The following is a 12151-nucleotide window of genomic DNA, read 5'->3' as shown; positions in this document are numbered from 1 at the left end:
TTCCATCTGGGTTGTTCTTGCTTATATGAATACCCCTCCCAGGCCTGGTTCTATCTACTGTGGAGATTGTGGTGGCAGACAGAAGTTCAAACATAATGCATGTTATTTATGTTGTTTCTTCTAATGAATGCATATGAATTGTCTACCTCTGATTTCAATGCTACATGTCTTTATAAAATTTGTTAAATATTTAACAAGATCATCCTAAAAATCCTATTTTTTAGTATTCTTTAATGTCATGTATTAATAATATTTTAAAATTTCAAGCTTCATGGAGCACAATTTACTTGAGAGGTAATCATGCACATAATATTTAAGAAATCATTCTTTTCACCTTTAATCCTAGATTATCTGACAATCTCATTTCAGGTAGCAGAAGGAGAAATAAATATATTAAAATAAGTTGCTAGTCTCTATAGGACAAGAAAAAATGTCAATTCTGATAAGTTATTTAAACCACACCATTTCTTTTAAATTTCCAGAAACCTATGAAAGCCTTTATCAAGAGAGTTTATTTTCTTTTATTCTCAATACTATAATTTATTTATTATTAATGTTAAAACAAATAGTACAGGGTATGGTAATGACATAGTCACACAGTACCAAATGACTTTACGTAAAATATTTTTTATCCCATCTTCCCTCACTTCCATGCTCAATATCCTGAGATACAGTTTTTCACCTTCTGATTATCAATATAATTCGAAATAATATACTTGTTTCTTTTTATTTCTTCAGTTCTTACTATATATATATAATATTTAATTAACAAGCAAATGTGTAAGATGAGGAATTTAATTTTCTTTTCTTTTTTTTTTTTTGAAGGAAAATTTGTATTTTAATTATTTTTATGTACAGAAAACTCAACAGTGTACATTTAACCCAACTTAGTGGCAAGTTCTTTAGCCTTTGCCTTTTCGAGCTTGGCAATACGAGCCACAGACTTGGGACCCAGGACATTGCCGCCCCAGTGACGGCGGATCTCATCGTATCTGTCGTTGTAATTGGTCCTCATAGCTTCCACCAGCTTAGCCAAAGCGCCTTTGTCTTCCGAGTTCACCTGTGTGAAGGCGACAGTGGTGCAGGTGTTCCTGTGGACTAGACGGCCCAGTCTGGCCTTCCCCTTGATAATACAGTAAGGGACCCCCATTTTACGACACAGGGCAGGCAAGAAGACAACCAGCTGGAAGAAAGCATTAGCTGAAGAATGTATTTTCACCAAAAGCAGTAAATTTCAGAATTCACTTGGTAGCAATTTTAATTTTCATTTCTCTCTTCCTCTTGGTTTTGTTAGATGTGTTATTTTTTGTTTTTTATGTTGCTTATACAACAATTCATTGTAAATAAATTCTGTTGCTCATTTCAACAACTCTATATGTTATAGAAAGAATATTTTATGCTACATTACTAATTAACAAAGCTAAAGCTGCTTATGTGTAGGTAACTTAGCAAATCTATAGAAATAAATAGGTGAAGGTGATCAGCCAACATATCCTCAAATATTATGATTTGCTTACATTTGGCATTCCAAAAGAAAAGCTAAGATTCAATTTTATTTTAATTTCTAGATAAGAAATTACTTATTTTATAATAGCAAAAATTGTTTAGGAAACATTGGTATATTTTTCTGCTATGAGAATGGAACTGCAGAAAGTCCTCAGATTTGAAATGCTTTCACAGGATCCTAATAGAGCCTCAGTTTTGGAAAAATTACTGCAGGTTTAATTATATGAACCAGGAGTGATACAGCTTAATCATAAGTTGACTTTGGCTGATGCAAGCACATTCCTCAGAGAAATGACTAGAAAGAGCTTGTCAACTCTTAACTCCTATGTTCAGACATACATATTTCAAAGAACTTCAGATTTTTTATTCCATTTAGGGAACAATACAGGTATTGCATACCAAGCAAATTGGTTATTGTGAAAGTGCATGTGTGTGTGTGTGTGTGTGTGTGTGTGTGTGTGTGAGGGAGAGAGAGAAAAAAAGGCAGTGTGGGAGGAAAAGTTCAGTGAGAGTTGTGTGAGACGAGCAATATTCTTCTGGATTTAACTGAGTAATTTTGATATTGATTTGATATTTTCATGGTTCTGATTCCACATTTAAAGGAGAGAATAGAGTTAGTAAGTTGCTACTACCAACAACTTTTTATTTTCAGGAAAATATTGATAACATTTATACTGCTTAGGACCTATTAGTGATAATGAACTCAAGAGAAACCTCTACAATGTCTACGACATTTGAATTATTGGTCAATAATTATCCTTATTATACTTTCATCATAAAATTAAGTATTATAATGTTTTAATATCATTGCTCTTTTTTAGCATGCCATCACTATACATTTTTGCTGAGAACTGAAACTACTGACTTTTTATAAAAGTACATGACATATATTTCAATGTTCTGTCATTTCAGAAGAAATAATGTGAGAACATTGCAGTAATTTTTTAGAATGTAAAGTTGTCAGATATTGAAACATACTAAGTGTTTGGGAACCAGTAGTTTAAGTTTCACAGCCCTCAGCCCAAATATGTAATGGAATTTCCCTTTAGAATTACCCTTTAGAATTATTTCCATTTAGAATTACCACTGGCATATTTGGGATGAGGGCTGCAAAACTTACTTAAAGTAGTGTTTCACAAACTGTGTTCTAAAGGTATTATTTCAAAAAGAGGTTAATGGGTGTTTCTTGAAAGTGAGCAAATAATATCTTTTTCTGAGAGAGTCAGTATGCAGATTAGCATAATTAAGTCTGAAAAGATTTGCGGTACAGTTAATTGGTTTTCAAAACTGTATTTAATATCGTATTTCCCAAGTTTATCTGTGTTGATAAAATTTTTATTATTTTTCGACATACCTATTATTGTACTTTTAGCATACTATTATCACAGTGGTCAGTAACCTCATATCACTTACCACCTGTTTTTGTAATGTTTTATTGCAACAGAGCCATGCCCACTTGGGCTTTTGTGCTATAGTGGCAGAGTTGACAGTAGCTGCAACATAGACCATATGGTTGGCAAAGCCTAAAGATAGTTATTATCTGGTCCCTTACAGAAAAATGTTTGCCAGTCCCGATAGCACAACAGACTAGTACTGGACATCAAATTGGGAAACACTGAATTAAATAAATATGTTATAATTTTAAACATTATTTCTTATAGACCATTGCAAAATACATGTACATACCTGCATAATATAAAATCAATTTTCATTATATGAAATTTGCAATAATGTGACTTTTATTTTTATGAAATTATTTACTTTAGGTATTTATATTTTAATATAATTAATGTATATGAAACTAAAAAATGATTTAGCAAGGAAAGAATACAAGTATTCTTACAAATTTTGTCTAAGGAGAAGAGAAAACATTACTTCATAAACTATTTGGTAGCCTGCTATTTCTTTTGTGAAATCCTCTAGAGAGGATTAAAAATGCATTATCATTCTTCCTTGCTTTCCTTTTAGGAGTAGTTACTGATATAAATGTCGATGTGCATAATTACTGTGTCTTACCATTTTGACTTTGAGGATATTTTGCTTCCTCTTAACGTTCAAAATTAACTAGCGAAAGGTATTAGATTATAAATGTTGAAACTTGAGTTTACTGTCTCAGATGTTGTATAGATTTCCAAACTAAAACATCCGTCTCAACTCTTCATGAAATATTAGTAATACAGCTAAAGAAAACTCTCTAATTTTTTTTTTTTTTTTTTTTCAGGAAGAACTGAACCCCCTTGTTGTTACGCCACCAATCCAAGCCGTAGATCAGGACCGGAATATTCAACCGCCATCAGATAGGCCAGGAATCCTCTATTCTATCCTTGTTGGTTTGTATCTGCTAACATTTTACACTATCAGTTACCATTCTAGAATCTTATAGAAACACATTCTCTCAATTCCAAGAAAATATTTTAAATAATTTATTATTATTATTTGACATGATTGTTACTTTTGTGTATAAACAAATTTTAAAATAATAATTCAAGATATTTCCTTCCTCAATTAGTTGGACTGAAATGTGTAGAATGATAAATAAATAACTTTTATGGAAAAAGCAAAACAATTCAAAGTATTAGAATATTAACCTGCATATTGGTATTTTTCTACATATCAACTTACCATAGAAAGCATTCTCTAGCACCAGGTTTTAATATAAAATGACAAACATTCCACTTGTATTTTATCTCTGGGTGGACGCTATACATAATTCTAATAATATATGACTGAATTTAAAAAGAGCTATTTTGGAGCCATTTATAAAAAAAGGACAAGAGAGCATAATTATCCAAGGGAATATGATACATGAACCTTTGGCAAATATTTTTCTTGAAAAATTCCACAGAAGCTGTTCTAATCCATCCCTACGCATATACTACTGATTGTACCAAAAGCGAAAATGATGAGAAATTGATTATACTGCTCTTCTTAGATTGCTTTTGCTAAAATATGGATGTTGCTGACTTGCATAGCCTCTAGACAGACAGAAGCAGGTGAGACAGGCTGTATATCTTTTAAGGAAGAAGGGGCCTCTTTTGAAGTGTGCTTGAAAAATAACTTTAATGCAGTTTAGCATTAGCCCTCAACCCCTTTCTGTTCTCTTACTTGAAGTCTATGTGCTACACACATACACAACAACCAACAGATATTAGATTTGCAAATTTTATACTGTATCCTACTTACAAATGCTGTCTGTAAAGAAAATTTTAGCAACTCTGTTTCAAGCCTTTGGTCTTTATAAGGACATAAATATCATAAGCAGAGCTCATATTATTATATTGTAAAAAGCTTTCATAAACATAAAACTATTTTAAGTCCATAGAGATTTTGGTATAGATAATAGGAAATAAGCATCATTTATTTCATTAACTGAAGGCTTGACTATATGTCAATCACTGTACTAGATGCCAAAGACACAAATATGAGAGATGAATGTTCTAGGTTAGGTTAGTCATGGAGTCTGTGGCTAAAAAAAAAAAAAAAAAAAAAAATAATAATAATAATAATTAATAGAAAATTAAAAGATAGATGAAAATACAATATTTACGGCACTCTAAATAAAGTTTGAACCACATGTAGGCTCATGGGAGGAAAGCATTAAGCATTTTATGAGAATTGCTTAGGAAGAGTCATTTTAGCAGAAAGACAGGAGTTTCTAGGTGGAAAAAGAGAGAAAAGTATCTATATAGATAATGCAGCATGCGCAAAAGCCAAAGGATGAAAGTTTAGAATAGACTTGGAGAATTATGGTACTCAGAGCCAGTTAGATGCATTGGTGTTCAAGTTTATTTCACTTTTAAAAGTTATTTGCATTCTTTTTCTCAACAAATGATCACCTACACTTTGAAGCAAGCCGTATCACTGACTTTGTGGAGCCGGTTTTCCGGCAGTAGAGATAGGCAATAAACAATTACTATAATAAATAAGTGTTTATTATCAAAGGTAGAAAAGTGTGAATGCTATGGGGAAAATCGATCATATGAATGGGATTGGAAGAGCAGAGAAGGACTGTAGTAGAAGTTGCAGTATTAAGTAGTATCATCAGTACTTGCATCATCAAAAGCTAAACTATTCACAAAAACTTACAGAGGCTGAGGAAGTTATTCAGGTTGACATCACTGGGAAGAGTTTCTAGGCAGAGATCAAAACTGAAGCTTGCCAGGTGGGTATCAGAAACAACAAGGGGGCCAGACGTATTGGAAAGAAGTGAGTGAGGTAAAAGTAGAAAGGTGACAGATAAGAAGAAAGCAGAAACTAGAGAGCCTTGTATGTTATTTATGTACTTTGCATTTTTCTCTGAGTGAAATGAGGAGTCAATGAAAAAAAAATTAACAGAAAAGTGACACAGTGATGGAAAGTTTCATCAGCCTACAACTGTAGGATAATGAATTGTCCCAAACAATGGATATAAACTCTTACAATTATTTGCTCTCACAGCTAAGGTAAATGAATAATATCCCTTTACACTATTTACATTTTTAGAAGGAAGTGAATTGTGAATTGTAGGGGTTGAGAGCATAGCCTCTGGAAATTGTACCATCCATGTTAAAAATCATGACTTTAACTCACACTAGACTTATAATTTTAGTTGAGTTATTTAGCCCCTCTTTACCTGAAATTAGTCCTTCTTTTTTCTTCTTTTGAGACAGTGTCTTACTCTGTCACCCAGACTGGAGTGTAGTGGCACAATCATAGCTCCCTGAAGCTTCGACCTCCTGGGCTCAAGTGATCCTCCTGCCTTAGCCTCCCAGAGTGCTGGGATTACAGGCGTGGGTCACTACCTGACCAGATTATTCTTCTTTAATATAGATTTAACAAAAATAGATCTTTGTACAAAAGGGTTGTGAGAATTTGATCCAATACATTGTAATTGTACATAATAATGCCCGGAAAAAAACTTAATGCTCAATACATTTTGGTTGACATTGTTATTACCATTAGGAAGGAAAATAAGACATGTTACCTAAGTCACATCAGTCTGGTACAAATGGAAACACAAAAACAAAAACCAGACACAACACAACACACACACACACACACAGAAGAGAATGTCCATAACTCTGACTTCATGTACTTTGTCAAAACTCTTAATTTTCCTTAAATCCATCCAAATATTTCTGAATATATGTGTTTCTCCAAGCTCATGTTAAGTTACCACATGGAGGGCTCCTCTCCTGCTTACATTTGTTATAGACAGTCTCTTGTTTACTATATATGAGGATATGGATGTTGGTGTCTATGACAAAGTCATCCAAGGACTGTTGTCAGCCTATTTCAATGGTCCTACTGTCATGATCGTCAATGGCAGAATTATTGACTAGCCAAAAGTCTTTAAAGGAAAAGCTAGAGAATGATGTTCATAGGGAGTTTATAAAAGTTTAATATATTTCTGGGAATCTAAAAAGACAAGAGCAAACTATATATACTCAGGAAACACTTGGAAAGGCCCTAAGCTGTCAACTCTGGCTGACCTTGAAACTCTGCAAATGTAGTCAGTAAGGGTCAAGATAGAAAAACTCCATAAAGCAGCCAGACCTAAAAGATATATCTTTAAAACACTCTACCCCCAACAGCAGAATAAGTATTCTTCTCAAGTGCGCCTAGAATGTTCTTCAGTGTAGATCATGTTAGGCCATAAAACCAATATCATTAAATTGAAAATGATTGAAATAATACAAACTGTATTCTCTGACAAAAATGGAATGAAATTAGAAATTAATAATGAAGGAAACTTTGGAAATTCACAAGTGTGTGGTAATTATACAATATTCTTAAATTGTATCAGTGACTCAAGGAAGAAATTTAAAAAATCAGAAAAATACTTTGAGACAAATAAAAATACATTATAACTTGTATTTTAATCTCTAATCAACAATGTAATCTTTATCACAAAGACATTGGAAAAGGTTAAGCAAACTAAAGAAGAAGAGCAGAAGAGAGGTCAGCTGTGGTGGCTCATGCCTATATTTCCAATATTTGGGGGGCTGAGGTAGGTGGATTGCTTGAGCTCCGGAGTTTGAGACCAGTCTGGGTAATATAGAGAAACCCCATCCCTACCAAAATACAAAAATTAGCCCGGTGGTGTGCACCTGTGGCCTCAGCTACTAAGGAGGCTATGGTGTGAGAATCACTGGGTCCAGGAAGTCAAGGCTGCAGTGAGCCATGATCACACCATCTCACTCCAGCCTGGGTGATGGAGGAGGTTGTAGGTGACTCTGAAAAACAAAACAAAACAAAACAAAACAATACAATAGAAATAATAGAGACTTCAGTGGAAAATAATAAAAGAGGGATTAGGAAAACAGTAGAGGTAAAAAATGAAGCCAAAATCAATTCTTTGAAATCATAAACATAATTGACAAATCTCTAGCTAGACTGACCAGGAATAAAAGAAATAAGATGCAATTTACTAACTTGGAATGAAAGAGAGGACCTTCTATTTAGCTTACAGGAATAAAAAAATGTTATCAGGGAATATTATATACAACGTATGCCAACTAGACAAACTAGATGCAATGGACAAATTCCTGGAGGCAAACTATTCAAATTGACCTCAGAAAAAATAAAAAATTGGGGCAGACTGATAACAAGTAAATAGACTGACTTAGTAATCAAAAAGATCTTCCCACAAAGGAGAATTCTGCATCAGATAGATGCTTTACTGGTAAATTCTACCATTAGAGAATATTTAATAACCCTTCTCTGTTAGTCCGTTCTTGCACCGCTATAAAGAACTACCTGTTACTGGGTAATTTATAAAGATAAATAGGTTTAAGTGGCCTCAAGAAACTTTCAATCATGGCTGAAGGTGAAGGGGAAATTGGCACATCTTACATAGCCAGAGCAGGAGAGAGAAAGGATGGTGCTACACACTTTTAAACAAACAGATCTTGTGAGAATTCACTCACTGTCACCACTGTTATCAGAAGAGCAAGGGGGAAATGTTTCCCCATGATTCAATCACCTCCTACTAGGTCCCTCCTCCTACATTGGAGATTACAATTTAACATGAGATTTTGGTGGGGAAACAAATCCAAGCTATATCATGAAACCACTGGCCCCTCTGAAATCTCATGTCCTTTTCACATTGCAAAATACAATAATCCTTTCTCAACAGTCCCCCAAGTCTTAACTGATTTCAGAATTAACTCAGAAGTCCACAGTCCAAAGTCTCATCTGAGACAAGGCAAGTCCCTTCCACCTATGAGACTGAAAAAATCTTACAAGATATAATGGGAATACAGGTATTGGGTGAATACATCCATTCCAAAAAAGGAGAAATCAGCCAAAGCAAAGGTGCCACAGTTCCCATGGAAATCCAAAACCCAAGAGAGCAGTCATTAAATCTTAAATCTCCAAAATAATCTCCTTTGACTTCATGTCTCATATCCAGGCCACACTGATGCAAGGGGTTGGCTCCCAAGGCCTTGCACATTTCTGCCTCTATGACTTTGCACAGTACAGCCCTGTTGTCTGCTTTCGTGGGCTGGTGTTTAGTGCTTGTGGCTTTTCCAGGTGCACAGTGCAAGCTATCAGTGAATCTACCATTCTGGGGTCTGAAGAATAGTTGCCTTCTTCTCACAGCTCCACTAGGCAGTGCCCCAGTGGGAACTCTGTGTGGGGGCTCCCACCTCACATTTCCCTTCCACGGTGCCCTGGTAGAGGTCTTCCATGAGGGCTCCACCCCTGCAGAAGACTTCTGCCTGGACATCCAGACATTTCCATGCATCCTTTGAAATGTAAGCGGAGGCTTCCAAGCCTCAACTCTTGTCCTCTGTGTATCCACAGGTTTAACATCACATAGAAGCTGCCAAGGCTTATGGCTTGCATGCTCTGAAGCAGAGGCCTGAGATATATCTGGGGACCATGTAGGCATGGCTAGAGATGGAATGGCTGGAGGCAGGGACCAGTGTCCTGAGGTTGCATAGGGCAGTGCAGCCATGGGCCTGGCCCACAAAACCATCCTTTCCTCCTAAGCCTCAAGGCCTGTGATGGAAGAGGCTGCCATGAAGGTCTCTGAAAGAAAAGCATAATCTGTGGACCCCTTAATCATATATGTAGATGAAATTTCTGCTTCTACTTATGTTATCGAGTCTTACCATTTTTAATGTAAATGCTAATAGCTATCAAGCACTGTTTCAGCACTGTCATTAATAATGATATCATACAATATGTATTTATTTCTAATAATATAAGAAAGTTTGCTGACTTTAGCTTGTAACAGTAGCTTGTAATATTAGGTACTTTTGTATGAGCACCTAATGTGTGAAAAGTAATATGTATTAAATATCATATATATGATGTATATGATACATACTAAACTATAAATATTATAATATTGTTAACAGTATTTTTTCTTATTTTTCAAAGTATGATTATAATAATATTGTTAATATTCTGGCAACTAAAATGTTGGTGCCACGCATTAAGAATGGCGATACCAGAGCCAGAAACCTTGGTTTAATTTTTTTTAATAAACCTTCATTAACTCTGGTAGGTATTATCAAGTATTAGCACTTTCATGGCCAGGTATACAGTATACTCATATTGGAAATATGAAGAGAAAGACATATTTTTTATCCATTCCTCAATGCATATATCACATTGAGAAGGGATGAAAATGTTCCTGGGTCTTAAATTTCTTCTATTATGTATTTCATATTTCACAGTTATCAGAAAGAGTCCATATTTTTTCTTTGTATCTTTTTTTGCTTTCTTATTTTTTGTTTATATTTTCTTTTGTTTCATCATCCTCGTGCTACACAACTGAGTTCTTTTAACTGAACACTTATAGCTGAGCACATGTGGTTTTTCAAACATTATATAACTGTAAATATACCCCTGAGGTGCATTTTTCCTCATGCCTTACCATTCTCCAGAATGCTTCTTCTAATTTTACTGTACTTCTACATTTTGGAAATTATTTTTTAAAGAAAATATTCTTTATAGAATTTATTTAAAATAGTCTGTTTAATCACATGTGCACCTGACTTTTAAGAAGGCAAAAGTGAAAGCTACAAACTTCTGAAGGCCTGATTCCAGAACTGATTCAGTAGAAATAATCCACCATCATATATTGGTCAAAGCAAGAGCAATTCCTGTCCAGATTTAAGGTGAGAGGAATAAAAGAGTATTTTACTTGTTAGGAAACAACAAATGTTTTCCATCTAAGATCTAATTCAAGTAATTCAAGGAGATGAGAAGGTTCATAAAGTGTAGCTCTGAACTTAAAGATGTAAGTTTAGTCAAGATTGTGTGTGGATGTTAGTTTATTATTCCATTTTTCATGCTTCTGATAAAGACATACCTGAGACTACGCAATTTACAAAAGAAAGACGTTTAACGGACTTACAGTTACACATGGCTGGGAAGGCCTCACCATCATGGCAGAAGGTTAATGGCATGTCTCACATGGCAAAACAAGAAAAGAGAGCTTGTGAATGGAAACTCCCCTTTTTAATACCATCACATCTTGTGAGATCTACTCACTTTCACGAGAAGACTACGGGAAAGACCCACTTTCATGATTCAATTACCTCCCACAAGGTTCCTTCCATGAGATGCGGGAACTGTGGGAGTTACAATTCAAGATGAGATTTCGGTGGGGCCACAGCCGAAACCATATCATTGTTAATGATAGCTACATTTTATAACGAATACATAATTTTTCTGATCCTTCATCCCATGAGTTAAAAAAAAATTTTAGAGTACACACTCTTAATATTTATGAATTATACATGTATTTTATTAGTCATTAAAGTTTCAATGTTCAGATATCACATACAAAATGATTAATTGTATTACATATAAGTCAACGTTATAAAAGATTGTATTAATTACATCAAAATTGCCAGTCTGACTTTATTTACGGTCTGCCTGGATCACCATGGTTTTGACCATGGTCAGTAATAACATGACTGATTAAACTGTTTTAGCAGAGGAATGGAAAGTGATTTTTCCATCTCTGTTGGTGTTCACTTCTGCACACATCATTAATGTTACCTTTAATCTCAGGTTTATTTGCGGACATATTTCTCAGCTATTTCTTCATTTTTTGAGCTTTAGTTTGGTGTAAAATTAATACTGTAAAATACAGATCCCTTTACCTGGCCAAATGTAAACTAAAAGTCATTGCAATGTATTGAAAGCAAACAAACAAGAGAGAATGCTGCTTGTGATGCTTACTTTTATGTGTCAGCATGACTGGTTTAAGGCACATAGAAAGAGCTGGCAAAACATTATTTCTGGGTCTAAGAGATTGTTTCAAAAAGACACTAATATTAGAATCAGACGACTGAGTGAAGAAGATCTGCTCTCGCCAATATGGGCAAGCATCATCCAGTCCATTGAGGGCCTGAATAGAACAAAAAGACAGAGGAAGGGTGAGTTCTCTCTTCTTGAACTGGAACTTCCATCTTCTCCTGCCATCAAACATTAGAGTGCTTAGTTCTCAGGCTTTCAGATTCTGAGACTTATACCAGTGGCTCCCCTGGTTCTTAGGCCTCTGGACCTAGCAAAAAATGCACCACCGATTTTTCTGGTTCTCTAATTTTCAGATGGTAGATGGTCTTAGCATTCATAACAAATGATATGGCTTGGCTGTGTCACCACCCAAATCTCATTTTGAATTCCCACATGTTGTAGG

General features: G+C 34.8%; 1 protein-coding gene across 1 annotated transcript in view; it reads left to right on the top strand.

Moving 5' to 3' along the window:
- PCDH15 (protocadherin related 15) overlaps positions 1 to 12151 on the top strand; it is a 791018-nt gene that overhangs the window by 445146 nt on the left and 333721 nt on the right. The window contains exon 9 of the mRNA XM_026454840.1: positions 3728 to 3836. Within this exon, the coding sequence (XP_026310625.1) occupies positions 3728 to 3836 (109 nt within the window). The remainder of the gene's footprint in view (positions 1 to 3727; positions 3837 to 12151) is intronic.

This window comes from Piliocolobus tephrosceles, chromosome 9 (assembly GCF_002776525.5).
Source record: "Piliocolobus tephrosceles isolate RC106 chromosome 9, ASM277652v3, whole genome shotgun sequence".
In the NCBI taxonomy this organism is placed as follows: domain Eukaryota; kingdom Metazoa; phylum Chordata; class Mammalia; order Primates; family Cercopithecidae; genus Piliocolobus; species Piliocolobus tephrosceles.
This window is presented reverse-complemented; position numbering and strand designations above follow the sequence as displayed.